This window comes from Branchiostoma floridae, chromosome 1 (assembly GCF_000003815.2).
Source record: "Branchiostoma floridae strain S238N-H82 chromosome 1, Bfl_VNyyK, whole genome shotgun sequence".
Taxonomy (NCBI): Eukaryota; Metazoa; Chordata; class Leptocardii; order Amphioxiformes; family Branchiostomatidae; genus Branchiostoma; species Branchiostoma floridae.
In genome coordinates, this window is record NC_049979.1 from 6,336,683 (window position 1) to 6,354,589 (window position 17,907).

General features: G+C 43.6%; 1 protein-coding gene across 1 annotated transcript in view; it reads right to left on the bottom strand.

Annotated features, from left to right (window-relative positions):
• Positions 1–2,546: 2,546 nt before the first annotated feature.
• The window catches only part of LOC118416511 (endoribonuclease Dicer-like), a 28,021-nt gene continuing 12,660 nt past the window's right edge, over positions 2,547–17,907 (bottom strand). Inside the window, exons 4-21 of the mRNA XM_035821636.1 lie at positions 16,576–16,966; positions 15,894–16,005; positions 15,154–15,356; positions 14,144–14,582; positions 13,224–13,589; positions 12,748–12,899; positions 11,650–11,867; positions 10,812–10,951; positions 10,085–10,264; positions 9,546–9,759; positions 9,039–9,198; positions 8,354–8,627; positions 6,673–8,139; positions 6,205–6,528; positions 5,268–5,576; positions 4,607–4,775; positions 4,028–4,103; positions 2,547–3,513 (exon numbers count right to left, since the gene is read on the bottom strand). Of these exons, the coding sequence (XP_035677529.1) occupies positions 3,363–3,513; positions 4,028–4,103; positions 4,607–4,775; positions 5,268–5,576; positions 6,205–6,528; positions 6,673–8,139; positions 8,354–8,627; positions 9,039–9,198; positions 9,546–9,759; positions 10,085–10,264; positions 10,812–10,951; positions 11,650–11,867; positions 12,748–12,899; positions 13,224–13,589; positions 14,144–14,582; positions 15,154–15,356; positions 15,894–16,005; positions 16,576–16,966 (5,345 nt within the window). The 3' untranslated portion in view covers positions 2,547–3,362. The remainder of the gene's footprint in view (positions 3,514–4,027; positions 4,104–4,606; positions 4,776–5,267; positions 5,577–6,204; positions 6,529–6,672; positions 8,140–8,353; positions 8,628–9,038; positions 9,199–9,545; positions 9,760–10,084; positions 10,265–10,811; positions 10,952–11,649; positions 11,868–12,747; positions 12,900–13,223; positions 13,590–14,143; positions 14,583–15,153; positions 15,357–15,893; positions 16,006–16,575; positions 16,967–17,907) is intronic.

Consider the following 17,907-nt stretch of genomic DNA (forward strand, 5'->3'; position numbering starts at 1 on the left):
AGCACCAAAAAATGGTTGCAGACAGCAACACATGCTGTATGACAATTCTCTGTGTGGCACCACACACACAGTTCATGAGGTATTCAGAGTTGATCCTTTGTTTTTACATTCCTATCTATGCAACATCATTTGACAATACCTTGTTTCAAACTTTTACCCTTGTCAATGTAAATTTAAAGGGGTGTGCAAGCATACAGCAGGGAGTGGACATACCAATGGTGGCTTAGTACAGAATATTTGACACATCTAATTGTCCTATGATGGGAATAAATATGATATCTTGACATATTTCTGTTTTATCGTGGTAATAATCGACTGCTAAATCCCTAAAATGTGCCTGCACTTCCCTTTATGTTTTTACTGACAGATTCACAACATGATTAACTCTTTTTCACAAAGCAATAATAAGTTCAACTCATGTTTCATTTTTCTTGGCTGCAAACTGCAGTTTTCATCTTACAGTTTTCTGCCTGCCTTACATCATCAGAGCACATGACATGCTTATCAGCCACACATTACATCTTGCTGCAATTTCTTTTTCATAGTTCAAAATACAGCTTTACTTGACGGCATTAAAAACCTCACACACACTATCAACAGGAGTCACCCGGAGGTAGCAAAGTTTCAGTGAAGGCAAATTGACATTCAGTGCTAAAACACTCAAAGTTTAAAAAAAGCAAGCTGGTTAAATCAGAAGCATTTAGTTCATGCTGGCTAACAGTAACACATCCTGTGGAACGGATAACGCTTCCAACCTTCTTACTACTAAAAAGACTAAAAGATAAGCTTCCACATACCAAGCTCTTAAAATAGTTGCACTGACAAGTTATTAACCTGATACGTAGACGAGAGTGTGGAGAGTGACTTGCACACACACACACCCTTCACCTTAAAAAGTCAGGTGCCGGTCAGGCTAGCAAATCGCAAAACAAGTCAGGTACAACTCAAGGTCTTCATGAGGAGCCACCTTGGCAAATGACTGACTGTTTGCCTACTCATCTGTCGACACAACAGGAGAATCCATTATCTGTTTGATCAATAAGCTTTTGCAGAGACTCCAACCCCTTCAGTTATTGTTTTGGAAGTTGCATGTTCTAGATTTTGTACCTTGCAAAAGTTACAAATTGAAGAGAATCTTGGTCAATTCGTATTTGTAGTTTTTTTGTTCATTCTGATGAACATGTATGCAGGAAACGACTAAAAACCAATGATTTAAATTGTGATATCATTTTGCAAGGACTGATTGTAAAGAGTACCATTCCTTCAGATATATAGGGTTTGGCCTGCCAGGTAAATAACTCCTCAGTGCAGCCATTCTATCATTAGCCTGTCTGAAGCTTTGAGCTGGAGTACCCACCGGGCTGGTGGGACATCCACTCTCTCCATTGTGCTCTGTATCTTTAATTCTCAAGAGATTTCTCGGATTACCAACTTCACAGGCCAATAGAGATATTCTAATTATTAAAAAGTGTTGCTCTATCCATTCTGACCTGGCTTTAAAACTTATTCCTAAAGTACAACAAAATAACAGTTTCCAGACAGGACAGTCTGCAACACTTTCTTAATTTTAAGTTAAACCTAAACCTAAAAAAACCCACTGTATTTGACATGTACAGACTTAAAGGAACTCATGATAAATGTAACTTTTCCTTACAATGTGATTGTAAAAAGCACAAGCATTAATTCTAGAAGCAACATGAAGTGATGAATGACATCAAATGTCCAAGCAATACTTCTAAACTTTCCGATAACCTATACGTGATATGTTAGAATCTTGTCTCTGGGTTATCCATTATACTTCAAATTCTGTTGCCAGAGACTGTAATAACTATTTTCATATGTTACAAGTTTGATTGTGGACCATGTTTCCCATTCCTTTGTCTCGTCATGTCAATCAAGCAGTGACACAACAGCAAACACCATTGCAATAATTTGCTGACAAGGTACTGAGAGAAAAAGAGAAAGCTTGGAGACATGTGCACTTCAAGTCTTTAAGACTTCTGAACAACTGGTAACCTACAGACAAGTTTCAACATCATAAGATATATTCCTCATCATCATCTGCCAGTAGCATGATTTCTGGACAATGATAGGAAGAGGATGTGCCCTTTGAAAGAACTGTTGCTATAATATAATTAGATAGAAAGGCTCAGCCTACAGATGCAGCATAGAAATGAACAAGCAAGCTTAAGGCAATAAAACTCTGATATATACACAGCGTTTTAACAAGTAGATAGCCAAACGCTTATGAGGTAGAGGTACAGATTGCTTGCTATACCTACTGCTGCACAGTCAGTCTACAAATCTTCCAGCTTACAGCATCCATTATCCTCTATGGGCAAATACCTAATTCATGTGCTTCACTTTTCCCTTTCATGACAAAGCTACTGCTCCATCTTTCTAGTACATGCAAGACAGATGACCCAACAACTAACCTGGCATCCCAAACAACTGTCTCATTTGAAGTGGAACTGAACACCAAACACACAAGGCAACAGGTCGTCCACCAAACTTTGGAATGCCGATATGCCCTAAATCCCCCTACCTTCTCTTTTTTAGTCCCAACCTGGGCACTTTCACACTGTGAGGATGTGCACGTTTTCCATGCAACTTAAGAGTTAATACCATTAACCATGATGAGGTATATGAGACAAAGTAGCAGCAATCACACCAGAGGTTGCCAATTTCATGTCTTGTAGATAACATTATCCCATTGTATAAATCTCTTGTTGCATGGTGACTACAGCCACCCAAATATGATCCAACCAGCCACAAGGTGCTACCTGTAAGCCTCCAGCCTCCAGAGGTAGTTTTCAACAAGCCATCCACCCAGGTAGTCTTGGTAACATCTATGTTGTGTTTACTGAATGATAACCTCACACTACAGTTTGTTTCCACACCAGTCACTGTAACATTGCAGGAAATGTGTGACATTCAATGGAGCTGCTGTCTTCATATTCACTCGTACAACCATCATCAAAATAGTTGGTGTATGAAATGATGGGCCATCACCACACAATACAGTGCTTACTTCACAGACTCACCCTAGATTCAACACAATTTGTTTGTGTCAGAACTTCACACATACATGTGCTTGCACACCTACACCATGGCTTTGCTTGATTTACAGTACAGGTCACTGAAGGTAAGCACTTTTTAGATGCATGGTACTCCCCATTCTGTTAATATCGCCGGAACATGTACCAGAAATGTTTGTTGTGTGGCTAAGCTACCAGCCTTACATCTCTCAACCCAACCCCAACTCCACAAGAAAAGCGAAGCCTTGTGCCTACTGCTAGACTGTAACAGGTGAAGATGCAATAGCGTACTCTACAGGGGGACACAGGAAAATCCACATCCGATTAGATCTTGGCTCCTTTGAGTGCACGTAAAGCCTTGCGTGCTGCGGCTGACTTGGCGATGCGGTAGTTGCGGCCGACACCCTTGAACTGCCCCTTCCCGATGACTGTGACTGTCACCCTCACTTTTCCATCGTAGGTTCTCTCAGATGGACTGTCATTGGAACAAAACAAAACAGCATTATGTCACTGTAATCAGTTGATGTATTCATCTTTTTGAGACAGTCCCCATGAGGACTACGATCAAACTCTTAGTAATGTCAAGGGGTGAACAGATTGAATTTGAATGTAAATTCATCTGTGATGGTAGTCAACATCACAATTTTAAGACTCTGTGCACAAAATAAAGCATTATTGGTAAGAGCTTTATTTTGTGCACGGATATAAAGTCATAAAATTGTAACATAAGTTTGAATTTGATCTAAGGCCACAACAATTTTATTTGTTGCTTCTCCGATTAAGCTGTCCTATTTTTCCCAGTTGGAAAAAAAATTGGCCACACCTCCTGCTGACAAACTTTCACTGCCTCTCCTGACTTCCAAATAAACTATGGGCCTCAAACTTCAGTGCATGTATGTGGTTATTTTGGATGGTACATCTGAGAAGCAACAAATTAAGTTGGTGTGGCCTAAAACTTGGCTAAAATACCTACATGTAAGTGAACATACCTGAACTTGGCTGTCTCCGGTTCCATCTCCAGCAGCTCACGTACAGGGGAGCGGGGCACCTTGGCAGAGAACTTGTCTGCAGACAAGGGTAAAGCAAGCATTGTTGGATACTAGTATTTAATAACAAGACATTGTCACCCCCCCCCCTAACATCCACAGCTATACACTGCTTGCTACCCAAAGATGACTAGGTTTTAGTATTGAACCAGATATACCAAGGACATTACACTTCAGGATGCCTAACATCATTCCTATTGGATTTGAGCCCAAAGCACTGAAGAAACCAAACAGTGAAACACATTTGCGTGTTGGCTCAAATAAAGCTCCAAACGGAGAATATGCGGCTCCAACGTCTTTTCTAAAGATGTGGTTTACATGTAAGTGTTTGCGGTGGCTTGAGGTTGTTCTTTCCCATGTACTCTAACATCATTCCTATTGGATTGTTATATGCATGGCAAAAGATCTTTATACAAAAATTTGTGTGGACATTCAGTAGTGGAGCTGCTGTCCTAATCTTCAAATTAATCCAAACACCTGTAAATACTACATCCGAGTCACTGGCAAAAACGATGAAATTACCTATGAGAGGTTTCATCATCCTGTAATACACCCTCCAGACTGTCTCCAGGGACATGCCACTGTCCAGGTATATTGCCCCTGCCACAGACTCAAACACATCTCCTAAAGCCTTGGGCACCTCGATGTCCTCACTCTCTTCCTCCCCTTCATCATTGATATATGTCTTCAGCTGGAAAACAAATCACATCGCAACATTTCAGTAAAGGACCATCTTGGATGAAACATTTCAGAAACAGATTGGTCTTTCTTTCTCAATATGGCAGCAGTTCGTGTAACTCAAATACATCTGTAGGCAAAATTAACAACCTTTAACAATTTCAGTGATAACGAGGCTTTGACAGTACTTTAATCAAGATGTATTAAGCTGGCGGGCGGTGTCTGTGTTGAGCAACAGCTAAAGTGTTGGAATCAGAATCGGTGGTCCCGAGTTCGATACTCGCCATAGCCCTGCCCCCATATCCACCGAACATCACGGCTAATCTGTCAAAAAGGGTGCCAAAAACACCTACGGATTTGGTGCACCAGCTTGTCAACATCTGCACAGTTGCCACTAAGACCCGCAAATTTTTTTTATATTAGCTGGTGTATTATGCAGAAGGGCGGCTATATCGGCTATATAGATACAGATACTAGTTTTCTGGAAGCCCATCTCCTTAATTACCTGAGAGTCCATGCCCTGCTCCTCCCCCTGCTCCTGCTGAAACTGCACAAAGTTGCTGATGATGTTGAACAGCTCCGGAGAGACAAACTTCAGGTACTTGTGATAGTCGTACTTCACGGCCAGAGAGGCGAAGATGGTGTTGTTGACTAGAGCAGAGCGGAGGTCGGTGAGTGCTCCTGGAGAGTGTTGCTGGGGGTCCTTGAAGAGGTGGTTTGTGATGAGGTAGTCAAGGACAGCATCACCCAGGAACTCCAGTCTCTGGTAGCAGTCAGTGATGGTGTTGTAGTGGTAGGAGGGGTGGGTAAAAGCCTGTAGCACAGAAAATTGTCAGTCAATAGGAATTTTTCTTCTAACAGTGACATTCTTTTAAAGCTTAACACACATACCTCCAAATTTTCGATAGCTATCTGTCCATCTTGATCATGGAGTGACCTAGTTTTTGGAGAGTTGCGAGAACTAGGTCGAGACTTGCATGGATCTTCTGCCCCTCACAACCGCCACCTTGCAGAAGATCCATGCAGGTCTTGACCTAGTTCTCGCAACTCTCGATGGACAGATCAAGATGGATAGATAGCCATCGAAAATTTGAAGGTAACTTTAAACTATGTCACTGTTACAAGAAAAATTCCTATTAACTATGCTCATATGTGACTAATGAATCTCTTCAAAGAAAATTGTCAGTCTTTAGAATCTCCAGCTTCATGTACCACTAGACATGCGTGCTGTACACATCATGTGGGAGTCAAACTACTGTTAGAAGTCTACTGCCCAGAGACAATAAGTTTATTGGTATTGAACCACATTGGCCAGTACTTTAGGGTACCAACCTTTTGGTATAAGAAAAGGTATGAGGCTTTATTTGACCTATAATGTTCATGCCACCATTAGCATGGACTTCTCTCCGTAATGTAAATGTAAAATTAAATAATGTACACACCTGCAACATGTAGGCCTTGTCATTGAAGTTGTACTGGACAGTTTCTTCAAACTGTTGGTACCCAGACAGCATGTGGGATAACTTGTCTTGGGCATGTGCTACATGGTGAAACAGTGGGGGCTTGGGAGGTGCAATGTAGCCATACTCCTCTGCACAGCTGACCTTCATGAAGGTGTCAAGGTCACATACAGTACTGGGGTTCTGATCCCAGTCCTCGTAGGATGAATCTAACCCAGACAGGTCATCGAAAGGGTCAGTGTCAGGCTCGGCAAAGTCAAACTGGTCCAAATCTTCCGTAGGGTCAGCGTTGGTTTTGGGCAAAACCTAAAATAGAAGAAATGAGACTTTAATGCAGACAAATATTAACAGTTTTTTTACTAGCATCAACACTTAATTCAAGCTTTCTCATAACAAAAAAGTAGCATATCAACCAAAAAGCATTTGATGACAGATCTGGCTACAAATTACCTTGACTCCAAGCCAACACAGGAAGAGCTGTGCTGCTCTAGGCCCACATGTGGTCAGATAACAACCGAGCAGTGCCTCCACACAGTCTGCAATGCTCTTGTCTGCAATGCAGTGCTCCATATGCAAGTCATAGGAAAGAAGTCGCTTTGTAGCATCTCCATTCACCAGTACAGATGCCTTCAAAGGGGTAACATCGTAGCCAGTCACTTGGGCAATAGGATTCTTTGAGGTAGTCATGCCATTTCCCCCTGGCTCCACGTCCAGGCTGGAGTCCTTGCTACTGGAACCTGCATCCTCTTTGTCCTCCCTGTTATTCTGGATACAGAAGCCAGGAGGCAGCCAGTTCACAGCAGGGTCAAAGATGGAGGCAACCATGCGCGAGGCCAGCCCCTTACGCTTGCCAAGGCGATACAGGTTGAGGTTGGATACTTGGCGGCTGCGCATGTAGGACAGTTTGCCTTCATGCACACGGGAGTACGTGCAGTAAAGAAAAGTAGTGATAGCGTGCTTCAGGAAAGAATCTCCGATAGTCTCAAGTCGTTCTAGGTTGAAGAAATCTCCAGCATTGGACAGAGTGAGAGCTTGAAGAATGAGGCTGGGGGAGGGACCAGGGTGGCTGTCCAGGTCCAAGTCAAGCATAGGCTCCAGAAATGAGGTAGATTCAGGGACGCTATTGAGATCAGGCATGTTGGACAAGGGACTAGTTCCCTCACCACTGATACCATTGCCTGAGGTAGCATTGTTGCCTGGGGCGATGCTTCTGTCCGGCTTCACCTGTCCATTGTGTACTGGTTGCTCCCCCTTTCTGCCTTCCTCTGGCCAGATCTGCCCATTGCTCATACTCGCCTTTGAGAGTCTATCGCCAGCTGGTGGCAGGTTCTCCCCAGGGACCGTGAGGATGGGAAAGTCGTCATCCAGGAGACTTGCCTTGGACAGATCAAGGTCATTCAGGTCCAGCCTGTTTGTGTGATTCACTTTGGCACCATTTTGTCCCTGTCCTTTCTTGTCTAACGCTGGCACTAGCGGCGTATCCAACAGCATCACGTTGTCCTGGAATGCGCGCCACTCCTCCTCTGATATGTCCCACCTGTCCCCAAATTCGTCTTCCATCTCATCATCATCATCCACGTCGTCGGGATTCCACGCAGAAATCTCAAACCAGGACTCCTCCTCCTTGTCCTCCAGTGTTGTGCGGCTCTTTTCTGACCTGGCAGGAGCTGGCTCGCACGGCTCGAACACTTCCTCAACTTTCTTCAGGTGCGGAAACTCCAAACGTGGGTGCGCGTACCCCTCTGGGAGGACTGCCTGCCCAATCCCAGCCTCCTGGGCTATCTGCACCCGCAGTTCCTCTGCAATCAGCAAGGTGGTGACTCTGTACAGCACACTGGGCAAACAGACGGCTTTCCGCCACAGAGATGCCGGGACAGGGTGAATTTCACACAGCTCAGGGACCAGGATTTGCTTGCTCTAAAAGAAACAAAGAGTAACATGAAATTATAAGAAACTAAATGAACATATCAAATGAAAGTCTATCATCAGTATTCATTAGTGAATAGCTAAGTCTAAGAAGCCAGCCTTATTCATATTAAGGATGGTAATAACTCTTTTCTCATGCACAATACAGTAAAGGCACTGAAATCTGTTTGTTGTAAACGTTGCTCCAGTAGACAAAGCAGCACACCTGTAAGTTTTCCCGTTTAGCTTTCCTGGTCTCGGCACTGCTGGTTGGCAGAGCCTTCCCCTTCTGGTTGAGGTGGCGAGGGGTCAGCAGGTTCAGACGCGACGACGTGTGATCCACATCTAACAACGGCTGGTCCAGGTTCGTAATGGCCTCCCCATAACGCTTCAGGTAGTACTCGTCAAATGTGGCATAGTCAGCTGATGGGAACTCACTGCGTGGGTTGAGGGTGTAGCATATCTCAGCAACGTAGAACCTCTGTGGTTGATCTGCATTCCTGAAGAGAAGGCAGCAATCAGCACCATCATCAGCAATAAGAATTCACACAAGAAACATGGCACTTCAAACCCTCCAGTCAGCATATTCAGGGCTTGTTGACCTTTATTACTAAACTAAAACTAAACTTTCTTTGAACAATACTTAAATGTAAGTTCATCTTTGATGGTAGTCAACATTATGGTACAATTTTAAACTCTATAACCATACACAAAATAAAGTGCTTACCAACAAGCTTTCCATCAGTCCTCTGATCCTTATCAAGTTGAAATGAGCCAAAGCCTAATTCACACATCCAGACCGGAAGTGTGACTGATCGAAAGCTTGTTGTAAAGCACTTTATTTTGTGCACGGATATAGAGTTTAAAATTGGAACATAATTTCTTTGAACAATTTGTTCGAGGGTTCCTACCTGTAGGAGGGCGTGACTACAGCATCTATGAAGTCAGCTTCTTGGAACTTGAACGGATTGTCGTGTGAGTACTTGGGCTTCTCCTTGTCCAGTGATTGGTCAATATGCTCCAGGAAATTGAAGTCAATGAACAGCTGGTCAGCATTGTCAGCCAGGAGACCTTGAAGATTAAAAAGAGAGGGTGTATACAAAGGGAGGGTAACAACGCTATGGTCTTAACTTTGTCTCAGCTAATTTTTGAATAGGGAATAATACAAAGGCAGTCCCAAAAATTTGATACGTTTTAAGGGCATGAACATGCAGCAGTGGTAAAGGCTGGACCACCGACAGCTCTAGACAATATTGTAACTGCAGAAACTTTCGCGAACATTTTTCCATGGCAGTAAGAGACTACAGGGCATGGTACTACCGCAAACTTAAAATCATCACAAAATGTCCCTTTTCCCGCTACCGCGAAATTAAATCCCCGCGAACTTAAAATGCATTGACAGTATTCTGAAATGGTACCTTTGTTTAAGGGCACAACAAAGTACCAAGACTGCAGGTCAGCTGGGACGTAGTAGAGTGGTTTCTTCTCCAGTCGCAGCACGTGGGAGAAGACATAGCCGTGGAAGTTCTGGACGAGGCGCAGCTGGTTCTGGTTGACGTTGATCCCGCTGGCACAGAGCCGGAGGGAGATGGACACCTCACCAGATCGGGTGTACACAGGGAAGCAAGGGATCTGTTTGGAAGAGGCACATCACACGGGTTGGCTAGGAAAAATTGTTTTTACTACTAATTCTAGTCACAGAACTACATATTCCATGTATGTACAATCGTCCTTCCACTAACAAACTGCAGTCAACATGTTTTTTATGTTGTACAAATGTACATAAATTTATGCACTTTATTTACTTACTTATTTATTTGGAAATGTGACAAGTACATTACATTACATGACAAGTAAATTACACACTTAAAAAGACCTTTTTGCATCCCCCTATCAACAACTTGCCTACTTTAAAGCTGATATACTAAACTAATAGCAGAATGTGAGTACAGCATACCTGAGGGACATGTTTGGAGGTGAGGAGGCCAAAACAGCGAGTGGTGGCCTCTGGAGGGTGAAGTTTTCGCCCACGGATGTTCAACTCTTCGGGCAGGGGCTCTGTCAGAACCATGTCGATGATGTAGAGGTAGCAGGAAGCTGCTGGAACTGGCAGGCTCTGCTGGAAGGCCTTGGGGATCTGGGGAAAACAGGCATTTGAAAAAAACCTCAGTAAACGTACACTCAAAAAACAATGTTAAACAATACATTCCTCTCACCACTGGTTTAAGTCAAACCGGTGTAATGGCTGAGTGGGGAGAGTATTAGGCCTTGGGGATCTTCAGAGAACAGGCATTTTTAAGAAAACTCAGTAAATGTACACTCAGAAAACAATGTTAAATAGTACATTCCTCTCACCACTGGTTCATCAAACTGGTGCAATGGTTGAGTGGGTACATTATTCACCTTGCACTCAGTAGGTCGTGAGTTTGATTCCCGGCAAAGACTTGAAAATGGTACTTGCTGCTTTCTGCTCAGCACTCAGTATTTGTTAACGAGTATGGAAGTTGAACACACACCTCTACCAGTGGACTAGCCCCCTGCTGTTGTGATTGCACAAAGTTGTGTGGCCCAGGGCTACTGAAATGGAGATGGGCTCCCACCCTATGTGCCATAAGGTGCAGAAAGGACTTAAACTAACTGGTTAAATTTGCCTTGGATTTTGTCCCAGCTGTAAGGTACAGTACCTGCTTCTTGTAGACCTGGTGGCGCTTGGTTGTCCCAGGTCGGGCGTGTCCATCACTGTCCTCCACCTCAAACTCCTCCTCCTCCTCCTCATAGTGGATCACCTCTTTTCCCACAGGAAGGAGGTTGTCATCCAGCTCCCCTAGAACATTCAAGTAAAAACATGATACACAAACATCAATCTATCTCAAGCCAGGTCATGGATTGCATGCAATAGAATATTCCATGATCAAAGAAGATGTGGAAGAACAAAAATGAAAAACCTATTGTTCAATATACTATATTCTGTGTCATTTGTTCAACCTTCCTAACCACTTAGATTTCATAATGAAGGCAATTTTTTTTGGTGAAACCTTTTCTTATTCGCACACTCGCATCAGTTTTGGGGTTTCTAGAAGATGTCATTCATATAATCAAATCAACATGGCCAAAATGTGACAGACTTAGATGTGCCAAGGACACAGGTTAAAACTAAGCCAAATCTACAAAAGAAGATGTGCTGAAGTTTAAAAAAGTGGGGCTTTTCGTGTTCCTCTTCTTCCAAAAAAAAAGAAGTCAAACCCAACCTGTTAGAAATAGCCAACACTAGTGTAAGAGTAGTCTCTTTTTACAATCATAATATTTATCACTATCCATTGTCACATGTATGTTCCCTACGTTTCTACCATGTACTAACAATTGGCCTCCGGGCATGAACTTGCAAATAAACTTTCTATATTCAAAGCAGAATCTTACAAATCTGACTGGCCTCATCGATTTGATCATATTTTCTGTGACATTGAATGCCTGGATGAATCCACACAGATCACTTCTCTCTGCAACAGTAGCCATGTATCTTACCAGCCTGGTGTAGTAACTGACAGGCCTTCAGAGCCACAGCCTTCTCAGCCAGTCGGCGAGTAGGCATCACAGGACCTTGGATGGGGTCACGAAGGGAAGAGTTGATGGGAAGGTAGAGAGTTGCCATGTACTTGTTACCATCAGCGTCACTTACGCTGTCAACCCGAGACTTTGGGGTCAGGTGGGTGAACACATCACTGGGTAGCTTGGAGCAGTATCTGTTTGGAAAGAAGGGAGAGTCTGTATGAGAAGTGCAAAAATAGGTTTGGGGAACATTACTATGTAATGTAGAGGAAAAATAGATAACATGACTAACTCTCATGTTTAAGGCAATCGACAATCTCATTGCCATACCTATTTACAGTATTCTCACAAAAAACAACACAAGAGGTCACCACCAGCTTCCACACTTAACCATGTAAAACTGAAACAAATAGGGCAGTTGGATTGACCTCTTGACCTCCTCCAAACCTTGAACCCATGAAAACCGGCTCTGGCCGAAGGGATTACTTTGTATGTAAATCAAGGCTAAATAGAGGTTTCAAAAAAAAGTTACTTCCCCCGCACAGTGATAGAGTGGAACAGCCTGCCCAAACACCTGGTAGACACTACTTCTGTGGAGCAATTCAAAGCTGAGGTACCGTAGCCAAGCATTACAGCTACCCCAGCTTCACGCAGCTGTATGACCAACTATGCCCTAGCATGATATGATGTATAGCACTGCAATTTTTTTCTTTTTGTTTGTTTGAAAGATTTCACCATTTTGTTTCACCACCACCAGTCATGCTAGGGAACCTCAATCCCTGGGCACAATGTCCTGCGAGGGACTTTCCCAGTATCATGTAGAATGATGTAGATGTACCCTGGTCAAGTGAAATTGAGTTTATGTTGGATACTCCAACAGATTTCTTTATAGCGAAATGAACCATTGTTTTGAGTATTGCCCATTCACAAGTTTTCAGACAATTAGGTCCAGGCTCAGGTTCGGACCTGGACTTGGACCGTATCTCACTATCTGTACCAGAATGTTCTGTACCGGTACCCACCCCTAGTAGAACCTGTTGCAGCATCAGTCATCAGAGTAAGCAGCTACCTCACCTGTTGACCAGCCCGATGGCTGATGTCATGGTGACCCTGGGACCACCGTCCACCTGACGTGGCATGTAGGGTGGGACCATGTCATCACACAGGTGCTCCCAGATCTCCTCCTCCTTAGGAACCTCATGCTCTGCCCACTTCTGCCGCAAGATCTGTCAGGGATGCCATCATAGAGATAATTACTACTTTATGCAAAACTGATTATCAAGGCATCAAATGCATGCTATTCTCTTTTTTCCATGTCTTTTTTACGGTGACATATTTCAAATTCTCCTCTTACTTGTCTTAGAGATCATTCCAACTTCTCTTCTGCAACTTTTTCTACTGGCATATACATCCAGCTAAAGGTTATGAATATAATGTGATGTAGTAGTCTATCACCATCTATAGGTTTCACGAGAGAAGGAAAAAAACTACAATTCTGAAATCATTCCATACACAAAATTAAGGCATTGTAGAGCATTTAATATTTCTACCTTCTCTATTCCTTTAAACTGCACCAGATCTTCCTTGAAGCTATCCAGCTCATGTTGCTGCACCAGCATCACGTAGTGCGACCCCTGCGCCCGCGCTCGGCCCTTCGACTGGACGTAGGACCGGTAGTCCTTGGGCAGGTCGAACCTCACCACCAGGTTGCACTTGGGCACGTCCACGCCCTCCTCCACCACGCTGGTACCGATCAGCAGGTTGTTCTCGTGCATGCGGAAGCGCCGCAGGATCTCCTCCTGCCGCCGGAAGGCCATCTCCGTCTCCCGGCTGCGCATCCCCCGCGAGCTGAGCCCGTGGCCGGTAATACAGCTGCTGGAGATGTAGGCCAGGTCAGGGTCACTCTTGGCAAACTCCTGACATTGCAAAAAACGAACAAGGGATAAAAAATCAATAAAGGTTGTTTTCAGCACATCTAAATTGTGTAAATTGTGCAAAGAAACTCCAAGACCTAAGGAAGCTTGCAGGATGCAAAGCCCAATGGAGAAAGATGAAGAATGACTGTATGCAGACTACAGACTGTAGAGGTAGAACACAGTGGATGATGATGAAATTGTGTAATATTGAGTATCATCTAAGAATATGCTAAAACTCTTCAAAGTATGTATGTATACATAGCTTCATTTGTAGCAAGGAGCTGAAAGATTCAATGCTTTGTGTCACATATCTGTCTGTGTGGCGCAATGGCTAGAGCGTTGGAATCAGAATCAGTAGGTCCTGTGTTCGATACTCGCCATGCTCCTGCCCCCATGACGGTGGAGTGACGCCCACCGAGCCTCATGGCTAATCTAAAGGTGCCAAAAACACTGAAGGATTTAGTGCTGGCAGTGTGTCAACATCTCCCTTTTTTTTTTGTCTCACGTATCTCGTAAAGGATTTAGATAAAAATATACAAATGACATGGATTCACCTGCAAGAGCTTGTTGAGCACCACAGCGGTGTATCTTCGCTCCACAAACACAATCCCACACAACTGGAATGAGGTATTTGGGTCCTGATTATCGAGGTTGTCCCGTCGACGGGAACTGTGATAGTGATTCTTGCTATTCATATTGCTCACACTCTTCGAGTTCTGAGGTCCATTGCGGGCATTGTTCGTCCCCTTGTAGCCGCGGGGCCCGTTCCTGGGCGCTTCAGGGACTCCCAGGCCGTTACTCTGAACATCTGATTGCACTTCGTTGGGCTTGCATTCCCGCAGCACCTCCAGCAGACGCCGGACTTTGGGAGTGACAAACTGGACGTCGACATCCTCCACATCTTTGAATGCCTCGTCACACAGCAGGTGCACGTGGTGCATGACTGTGTGCACCCAGCGCAGGAACAGCTGGTGCTGCTCGCTCCACTCATGCCTGAGGAGAGACAGGCACAAACTAAGATGTCAGAGAAGGTTTCCACAATCTTAAGGTCTATAGTATATAGGCTGTTTGTCAGAGCTTTTTCATAGGAAGTACTCTGGGATCTATGAATCTAACTGACTTAAACATCACTCCTCACTCCAACCTAGCAGCTGGAAAAGAGTATCTGCTGGGAGTTCAGAAACTTACCGATACATTTATCATTACACAGGCATGATTTCAGCTTCCTAAAGTGGGTCAGATATATAGGAACTGATCTTCATGCGGACTGCCAAGGGTGTGGTCACCTTGAAATCAACTCAGTCACGAACAAAAATCTGACCAGCAAATTGAGATATTCCAGAAAAAGATCTATGCCTTTCTTTATCTTTGAGCCAAATTTTGATAAAAAATGAGCTTGTTATAAAATTGCTTGCATCACTCGGCCTTGTATAATGTTATACGTTCTTTTGTTGGGGTGTAATAGAATATGCAGAGTTGTCTTGGAACTATGAACACACTTCTTAATACAAGATTTTGCAGATGGGATCTCTTTTTACTTCATCATGCAGGATTGAAAACGTACTTGATGAGTTTCTCCAGCTCCCGGTTGATGAGGATGGCAGCCCTGCGGGTGGCCCAGGTGCCCAGCACCTCCAGGATGGCTCTGCACTCCTGTATCGCCTGCTTCGGCACCTGGCAGGGGTCCCGCTCCCCCTCCTCCACACTAACTCGCACTTTACAGCTGGAGATAAAGGCCAGGGCATCATCGACCAGAGTCTGCAGGGCCTGTCGTTGGAGATGATAAGAAATCGAAAACAATTATCATCTGGAAGTAACAAACATTACATCTGTCTACAAAATGTATTTTCATTCATGATAGAATCAGCTGAATCTGCTAGATACCTGAGAGAATGTAAGATTCCACCATTAAGTGAAACATATTGAACTTTTCGGCACTTAAGATTTGGCGTTCCCACCTCTGAGAGACAACATTAGTTCCTGTAACAAATCAACAGTATGTAATAGATTCATTTGCATCAGCCTTGTCTTGACATTGTCTTATTTTTGTTTCCTGTTGGACTATCCAAAACTTCCTTTACATATCAATTCATAGTTACAGTATAAAACTGTCTGTTCAACAAATCTCCTGAATGTCACTGACAAGAAATAGTGGATGCTATCTTTAACATCTGACCATTTCCAAATCATATCCAGTTTCTTAAGTAACTGCTATTTGGCATATCTTATTCGCAGGATGTACTCAACCTTCATCAACGTGCTAAATACATATATATTCTTTGGTCAAAGAAGAGCAAGACAAACCTGACTAAGGCCAGGCTCATTCTGGGCAGGACCAGATTCGATGACGACTTCATTGGGCTGGGTAGTATACCTGTCCACTCCCACCAGGTCTGTGGCCGTTTCTGCTGAGCTCCTGATGGTAATATGGGTAAGACAGTGATTTCTATGACTCCCCAATCAGAGGTTTGGCTCCGGTTGTCTTCATTTTTTTTAGTCGTTTTTTATAGGGCTTTCTATTTGTCATGTCTCTTGATGTTAGACTAATTTGTCATGTCTCTAGATGTTTGACATGAACAAACATAGAAAGGACGATGAAAAACAACTACAAAAATGTCAAAAAACAGCTGGAGTCAAATCTCTGCTTGGAGAGTAGATTTCAAAAACATATTGTACATGGTCATGAAATAATATAAGGCATTTGTCATGTAGCCCATTAACTTAGCAAGTGCTACATGTTTGGTGTGGCCAGGAATGTTATCAATGGTTGAGATGGTGCCTTATTTCTTTCATCTGCTCCTTCCAGAGACAAGGGCCAATGGCTTATCACTGGTTATTAATGTCTACAATCTTATTCGAATATGAAATAGTGTAAATGCATTTAAGTTAACAGGGATTTATTTCGCAGTAGCGGGGGAAAATGACTTTTCGCGGTGGTTTTAAGTTTGCGGTAGCACAAGGCTGGACAAAGACAATTTGCACTAACCGCAGGGTGACCTCTAGGTTTCTGACCCGCTGGAACAGACTGTCGGGTGCACACTTCCCCTGGAGGATGGAGGCGGTGAGCCCCAGCACCCGCGGGTAGTCCTGCACCTGGCATGTGTCAAAGGTCTTCATGATCTCCCTGTAAGGGTGGTGGCCAACAGCATGGTGGCACTCATCAATGATCAGCAGGTTGACTTTGGACAGAGGTAGGAAGCCGTGCTGCAGGATGTCTAGGAAGATCTGGGCGGTCATGACCAGCACGTGATGGGTGTCAAACTCCTGCTGCCAGCGGTCCCGCGTCCAGAGGTCCACACCCATGGCACCAACGTACTCCCCGATGCTGAGGTTGGTGTGGGTGGTGATGACGGCAGCTTGCTGGGACACCAGGGGAACTGCAACGTTAACACAGGGAGGCTTTAGAATAGTATAAATGCATTTAAGTTTGCAGGGATTTACATTTGCGGTAGCCGGAAAATGGAGTGTTCGTAGTAGACACACACTATAATGGAACAATGTTCGTGGTGGTGAAGTGGCCACAGCAAAAACCATGAACATAAAACTACTGTGAACATTTCTGCATTTACAGTATTAATAACTCTGGGTCTTCTCCATGGTTTTGAACTCATGGTTATTCAGTCTGTTGATGTTTGAGTTTAAAGTGTAACTAACCAAATGATGGCAAAAGTTTTGATTTTTGTCATCACAGAGAGAAAAGCATTTCTCCTCCAGAACATGTGAGAGTAATATATATTCATGACTCATGTGTAGCAACAAACTGACATGGCTTTACATGCACTAAAACATGTGGGAACTGTGAAAAATCATGGCATACAAAATCTTGGACAGCACCACAAGATTACCCTGTAAAACGATGTCAAATAAGCCCATTACTGTTGCTTATTGCCATCCAATTTCCACTTCAAAGAGGCACTTACATCAACACTTATCCAATTTGAATGGGATTAGGGTGAAATGACTATCATTTCCCCAGCTGAACCATGCTCATCATGATACTAGTCATCATATGCTGGGATGTTTCCCAATTGCAGTGTTGCAGCTACAGAACATATCACAGGTAGTCATCTCCTGCTTCATAATTGAGTCAATTCCTTTGGCCTACCAACATGACCAAATGGGCTGCAATCAGTCCATAGAAATAGGTACCATCTATGAAAGTCTGCACTTGCCTAAAGCAGTTAATTTTGCTATTTCCACCTCTACTGTAGTTGATACAATTTCTGTGTGACATATAAAGCTTAATGGTTTTGAACCTTTTCTTTCGCAACATGAAACCCATTAGCATGTCCAAATGTTAGCAAAAAAGGAATTTTCA